Below are 7,573 nucleotides of genomic sequence, written 5' to 3'. Positions count from 1 at the left end.
ATGCTGGCAGAGGTTGTGGCATCTCCCTGGGAGGGAGAGTCATGTCTGGGGATTGCCTGACACCTACCGGTGCCCAGCTTGGGGGGCTTTAGTGACATAACATTCTGAGAGCAGGCTGTGAGGGATTGAAGATAGTGGACATTTACAAGAAGAAAACTTTGCAAACTTTGAAGCAAACTTTGTTCCCCCCCCCCCCCCCTCTCTCCTGTTACTAGTGAATAATCCGAGACAATTTAAGTGGCCTTTCTTTAAGGTTGGGAACATCAATCACACTCGTAGCTGTTTTCCCGAAGCTGTGTGCAAACTGATTTACTTTTCGTCGTGGTGAGAAGAAAAACAGAGATATCTTTTTCGATTTCCGCGACTGATGAAGGGAACAGGGGGGGGGGGGGGCGGAGAGTTGTTCGGGACGGAACCTATGTGTGGGTGTTCGCGCGGGGTCGGTCGCGTCTGCGGAACGGACAGGAAACAGGCAATTGGGAAAGGATGGAGACTGTGCGCAGGTAAAAGAAGTGGTGGATTTAATGGCGTCCACACGGATATTCGGGCATCTCACGCCCCCCCCCCATCAGTGTGTGTGTGTGTTGGGGGGTGGGCCGTGCACTCGGTCCCAGCGCAGCAGTTGGGAAATGTCCGCTGCAAGCTGTCAGTGACGGGGGATGTGGCCTGTGTGAGAGCCAGTTGGTCAATCCCGCCTCTGGGTCAGGGCGGGAAGGTTCACCGGTTCACTCTCGAGACTTGACTAAAAGTCTCGGCTGAGACTTCAGTGCAGCACTGAGGGAGTGTTGGAGGTGCCCAAAACCCATTGCTGGTTGTGGGATCTTTCTGTGTAAAATGGATGCTGCATCTCCCCACAAACAGCAGTCACCACACAATGTAATGTGCATTTTCATAATGGGTTGTATTTGTGCAGCTGGGCTGGCACCAGGTAAAATGACCATGAAAGGTGCTTGATTATTGTAAGGACCAAATTGGCTCATTAACTTCCTTCAGGAAAGGAAACCTGCCACCCACGACCCAATCTGGCCTATAGGCTACTCCAGTCCCACACTATATGGTTGAGTCAATAATGCTCTCAGGCAAGTAGGGATGGGCAATAAATAGTGCCTTGCCAGCATCATCCAGATCACAAGAATGAATAGAAAAATGAAAGTTCTTTGTGCAAAAGTCACTTTTTTACCGGAAATGCTCAGTCAAAATCTGAAAGAGAAAGATATGTTAATGTGTTGGTTAAGATCCTTCATCAAAATTGACAATTTTTGTTTGGAAGGATTCCAAGAGCAACTGACACTTGAGCATTTTGATTCGAGTGTCTTCTGTGTTTGCAAACAAAAGAAGTTCTGGTCAGTATCTGTTTGTGAAATGGTATCAATTTAAGAGCTTCATTGCATTGCTGTATCATTTAACTTTTTCAGATAAACTATTAAAGATTGCAAGCTCTCTGAAATGAGTGGAACAGAGTTGAATCAAAAAAGGGCCAGCTCAAAGTCTGCTTCCTGACCTTTGCCACTGTTGCTGTCCATCCATATTTGAAAAACACTTCAGTGTCGTCACTAGGCTTTCAGTAATGCGTAAACTATATGTCCACTTGAGCTGTGAACACCCTGCAGTAGAATTATAGATTCTGTCCTTCCAAATGCCCGGAGAGAAGATCTTGAGCTGTTTAAAATCAGGGCGAAGTACTGGTGGGCGTGGGTCTGTCACTTGGGGTGGGAGCAATTTGAGGGGATTAGTCAAGAGCATCGCACTTAAGTAGGTTGTAGAATATTAAAGTGGAACAGTTGACAGACTCTTGTGAGCAAACCAGAATATTTTGAGATGAAATGAATTGTTTTACTTGCATATATAGTAACGTAGTAATGTTTTGGATAGGAGAAGACCAATGGGTCATTTAACCATTCCTTCCAACCCTCCCTCCAGAATCCTTACCTGATTATAGGACTAATAATACTGTATCACCTTTACAAGTGGGAACTCATCCAGTCCTTTTTAACTTACAAATTGATTGGGGACTTTTGTGCCCCAATTACTGTGCTTTTTTTTAATCAATGAGATGTATTTTTTGTAAAAACTCGAGTATATCTGAGGAGTGAAGTCACTGAACTGTTGGTACACCTCAGTTTGACAAGGGTGTGTGACTCCACACCAGCTGGAGTGCAACTGCAACCCAGTACAAAACGAATGTTAAAGAAATCCCCATCCAGGCTGCCTGGGAACAATGTAAACTTTATTTTCAATGTTTGTTACTGCCCCAATGTCTCTTTACTGACATTAAATGTTTGGATGCTGGTGAGCAACATAACTCCACGCTGCTCTGTTCAGTCTAAGCAGGTATTTCCTCCTAGTGCAGAAAGCTGAATTTATTCTGCACTCTCTGGGAACTTGAACCAGTGTGAAGCAGCTTCACCAGTGTGGAGCCCCTTGAGGCTCCAGTGTAACTAGTTGTCTAATGAGTTTTAATGCTAATTTTGCTTGGTTGTTCATCCAAAACCACTTTGCGTTGACACCCAAATGGCAATGTAAACGCAGCCTAACTCTTTACATGATTGCAGAGTGGAGTGATTAGAGTCCAGTACATTCTTCCATGTGCTGCAGGTCTACGTATTTGCTATTTTGTCGAACCTCCTTGTACAGTCTAAGCGGATTAATTCTCTTTATCTCGTTCCAGTTGTTGACGAGCTGTGTTATGATGCCTTTGCGTAACAATGCCGCTGCTGGGATCTCCAGCAGCAAAGTGAAATACTCCAAGCTTGCAGACAGTGACGAGGGTTACATCGACCTGCAGGTCAGTCCCTGACAATGACAGTGAGTCCTACACATTGCGCATTGAAGTTATTATCAGGCTGCTTGTCCAATTCACGATGTATTAACTGGTCATCGACCATTTAAAACTCTGATTGTTGGCCCTCTGGCTCAGTTGGTAAATACACTGCCCATTGTCAGTCTGACCAAACACAGGAGGAATGCCCCTGGTTTATGTTGATGTAGTTGATCTTGGCCAGAACCATAATTAGCCTTCTGCTCCAGGGTTAAGAAAGCGGAGTGAATCGGCCATGACTCCAGCTTGTTGTGCAGTGACCGCCCCCCCCCCCCCCCCCCACCACCTTACTGTATGTGGATATCGGGTCAGGAGAGGATTCGGCATGTCTGTGATGCCCTTGACAGTTGAATAGCCTGCGCGCACTCTCTGATCTTACCCATGAAGAATGGCCACTTGAATGAGGTGTGGGAGGACTTTGAAAACCCAACAAGAGTTAGTGCCTTCACAAGAGGATGGGAGAGAGAAAGCAAAAGTTTTTTTTTTAAAAATTGGGACGTGAATGTTATTTCTTCGATGAAAAATTATGGTTTGCAAGGCACAAAGTTGTGAAGTTGCAAATTTGGGATCTTTTCACTACTGAGGATTTCTTGTCGTCACTAAAGGTAGGGTCTTGCCGACCAGTCATCTTATCAAAGATTTTTATGTCTTTTTTTTTCCCCTGTAGTTTAAAAAACTTCCTACAAAAGTCCCATACAAGGCAATTGCACTTGCAACCATCTTGTTTCTGATTGGCTCGTTGCTGATTACCATTGGAGCTCTCCTGCTGACTGGGTACATCGACAGTACGGTAAGTTACACACTGCTGCACATGCAGTTTTCAACACTCTTCCTACCGAGAGAGACTGGGTGCATGACTGGCTGTTGTAGCTTCTTTAAAACCAGCTCAGTTGATGCACAGAGCCGTACAGTACAGACCAGAGGGTTGCAGGTTCAGTCCCCCGTGTGTGCTGAGCTCACTAGGGTAACGATTTGGCCCTAATGCGCTGGTTTGGGGACAGGAAACGTCAACCAGGGATCTGACCGCTGTCAAACGACCCCTACTGGAAAGTGCTTGGCTGTGCTACCTCATAATCCTGGCCACACATGTGAAGAATGCACCCTTAGGCGAGGTATACCACAGCTTGCAGCTTTTGTGGAACGAAAACCACAGCAAAATTCAATGGCTTCAGGAGAAGAGGGGAGAGAATTGGGAATTGTTTTTTAATAGACTTTTGCATGTATATTACAAAAGGTAATTGACTAAATTCGCATGAGGGATCAGTATTTTCTGTGTATCCAGTGCTCAACTTGTAAAGTGCAAGAGATATTTCTGAGCTCCCTCAAATTAAATTAATCTGGATGGGTTTTCATAACTTTTTATATTACTGAAGTGCACAGCAGAGGTGTCTGAATATTTGTGTTGGAGATAATCCTCTATCCTCTCTTTATTTTTTTCCTTTTTTGGGGAATTTTGTGCTGATAAAGGTGAGGTGCGTTAGTGCTGGGGAATGAAACACTTTCCACTTCAGGCACCCATTGTCAGCATCAAGCACTCCCAGGTCAGGTACAGCACGGTTAAATGCAGAGTACAGATTGCTCTATCCTGCCTTAACTTCACTAGCACCTCCTACTGCATCTTTGTAATATGTTCCATTTCCTACGCCACCTGTGCCTGGGTGAGATTACTAATCTAGTGCCAGATTAACGGCAGTTTTGTGCTGTATACCCATGCCCACTCGGAGCTGGATTGTGACTCTCTATATTCAATTGACAGAGGGTCCTTAAAGCAAAACAGAGACTTTCATCCCATTAATATGGGCTGAATTTGAACCTACATCCTACCTGTGAAAGGCCAACATCTAACCCAGCGGACCAGTCTGTCTCTGATAATCCTCTATTCTACTGGAAGAAATGTCTTGCTTTTACAAAAAGAAACCAGTTGTTTCCTTTATTTTCCAGTACAGTGACACAACCTGGCCAGTGCTGATCATCGGGATCCTGGTTTTTCTTCCCGGCTTTTACCATCTCCGGATTGCGTACTACGCCTCCAGAGGGTACAGAGGCTACTCCTATGATGACATCCCAGACTTCGACGACTGAATACAGTTCCCTACTTTGGCTGACTGCTGCATGCAGTCAGCTCTGCGGCCCACTCTGATGAATGTGATAAGAGAACTTCCATTCCATCATGTATTGGACTGGACGGAATTCCAGCTACATTAAATTGATGCTGTTAAAAATGGTCAGTTTCACTGCATTTATAATCAAATGTATATTTCAAACCTTTTGGTCGATTCGGATGATTGCAAATTTCAGTGTTGAAGGGGTTTTCGAAGTACTTCCCATTATCTGTTTAAAAACTACGTTGATATAAATATGGCGATTACACACTGGCGTGTTTCCTTCAGATCCTTCGGTCAAATTTGCGGCCTCCCCACTTCAACAAATGGCATCAGCCCATGACTCCCAGTCCCTCCCCATCAGTGACAGCACTGGAACAACCCAAAGGGAAGGAGACCCAACATTTGTCTCCGAGGTGAGAAAAACTATAACAAAATTGTCAAGCCGTATTTTTATTAACCTGTTCCAAATAGGCAGGGCAGAGTACTTTGAATAAAAAGTACTGCCTCCAGACTCTCATAACCCCATTAACTAAGGGACGAGCTACATTTGAGCATTGTGACCCATGCTAACTTCATCAATTTTTTTTTTGGTAGTTAGGTCCCTGGATTATGTTCCACTGCATTGTTTTTTAAATGCTATCGTTACGTAAGGTTGGTCCATCACTGATTTAGCAAAATTTGAGAGACTTTTCCAGTTTTGTTATTGGAATTTCAGTAGAATGTCATGGTGGGTGGGTGAAATTTTTATGCTGTGTCCACTTGAACTGTGAAAACACTCGTCCATACTGTGACTGGAGAAAGCATATTGAGCTGAGTAACACTGGGGTGAAGTACTGGTGGGCACACAAGAAGCATTTCACGCAGCATTGAAGTGTATCGGCCTGGTGAAGTTTTCTATATTGTATTTATACTACTACACTGAATCTCCAGCTTCCTGGGCTAATACAGCTGATGAATGGGACAATGAGTTACGTTTACAGGTACAACCTCAAAATCAGTGAGAAAAATGAATTAAAACGGGCACTACTTCATTGGTAGCCTCAGACTGATTTTAAATATGAATGCCGGTGATGGCATTTTTGTCCACACAACAGGGACAGTGCATCTGTGACTTGAGTAAACAAACGTGTGATAAATTATCTGCACATGCCCAGTACTTACTCAAACGCCTTCTGTTCTGGTAACATTGTAATGCAGACTTGTAGAATTCATGAAGGTTTTTAGTTGAAGCTGACTTGATGTTGTAGAACCATATCCCCTGGAAGGGATTCTGTGATTGGGTTGGGTCACATTGTTGCTGAATCGCCCCATTTGTGCTGCGCCCGATTCACACTTATTGCAGACTCACATATGCGACTGTCGATCTGCCTGGAGCCTTCTTCGATGTCGGGAGAGAATCTGTATGGGCCAGCGATGGTAAAGTGCTGAGGAGTCTGTCTGGCTGCCTGCCTGCGCCTCGACCCGAGATGGCAGACTCAAGGTAAGTACTGATGGGGGGGATCCATCTAGCTTTGACACCCTTGGCTCTTTCTGTTGCAGACACTGAGCCTGAGCGAAACCCAAGGAGATCACTGGTGTCGGCTCATTTCCGCTACAGGATTTCATCCAGCACAGCTGCCGTTGGTGGCAATGCTTAGTGTAAAAGGGGAGCAAAACCGCACGTGTTGTGCTCAGTTTGGCCTTCATGTCACCTTCAGTTCCATGCAGCTTTTTTCTTGTGTGAAAAGAGAAACAGGTGATACAAGCTGGGGCACATTCTGTTGCAAGATGAGATTTCTTGATATTGAGCAATGCATAGGGGATGGACCAGTAACTGCGAAGAGGTCAGCCTGAAGTAACTACTTTCTTGTTCAATTTGTCACTGATCCCTGTCCACACTCTTACGTTAAGTTCCATCAGCAATTCATCTTACTCTCCCTTTATTTTCCACCTCAACGCAAATTACCCCATCAACAGAGGCTGACATTTGATAAGCCTCCTGGCCCTAATCCTAATGAATGGTGATCAGTAGTTTCCCTGTGTGCTAATCCAATGTACAGTGCAGTATTCCAAAAGAACCAAAACATGAACATGACCAATCACGCTGATTTGAAGGGTTTTCTGTGAAAGGATTTGCTGTCATTGGGCAAAAACAATATTTTAGTTCTTGTACATCAAGTGTGAACAGTGCAAGATACACCAAATAAAATATTTCATGTCTGAATTCTCGGTGATATTTATGTGTATGATTTATTTCCCTTCTTTTCTGAAGGTGCAGACTCTTGCTCGCATGCAGTTCCATCAGCACCAACAACCTTCCAGTACTGGGCTGTTCTTCATGTGTGAGTCTAGACAAGCATAGTACCATCATAGGTGCAGCACAGGAGGAGGCCATTCGGCCCATCGTGCTTGTGTATTGACAGGTTATTTTACTGGGTTGAGGGGCGGTGGGGGGTGTCACAGCTGAGTCTGATCAAATTCACACATGAGCATTTTTGCCCTGGAGCGAGGGTGGGAATTCTGGCTGATCTGGGCTTTCCCTAACTTGGGAAAAGGGACACCAATAGTTGCGGCCCTGTTGCCACTCAAACTGCAATCAGCTGACTCAGCATAGACCAGAGATTGAACTTGGGACCCTCCTGGTTTCTATGGCTCAGATATATGTGTGTGT

General features: G+C 44.8%; 1 protein-coding gene across 1 annotated transcript; it reads left to right on the top strand.

Moving 5' to 3' along the window:
* Nucleotides 1–394: 394 nt before the first annotated feature.
* Nucleotides 395–7,126, top strand: tmem230b (transmembrane protein 230b). The gene is made up of 4 exons (XM_068001075.1): nt 395–503; nt 2,669–2,785; nt 3,486–3,608; nt 4,760–7,126. The coding sequence occupies exons 2-4, from the start codon at nt 2,687–2,689 to the stop codon at nt 4,898–4,900; spliced, it is 363 nt and encodes a 120-aa protein (XP_067857176.1). The 5' UTR covers nt 395–503; nt 2,669–2,686; the 3' UTR covers nt 4,901–7,126.
* Nucleotides 7,127–7,573: the final 447 nt, after the last annotated feature.

The sequence above is a fragment of the Heptranchias perlo genome, chromosome 20 (assembly GCF_035084215.1).
Source record: "Heptranchias perlo isolate sHepPer1 chromosome 20, sHepPer1.hap1, whole genome shotgun sequence".
Lineage (NCBI taxonomy): Eukaryota > Metazoa > Chordata > Chondrichthyes > Hexanchiformes > Hexanchidae > Heptranchias > Heptranchias perlo.
Note: the sequence above shows the minus strand (reverse complement) of the source record. Positions and strands in the feature narration are given on the sequence as shown.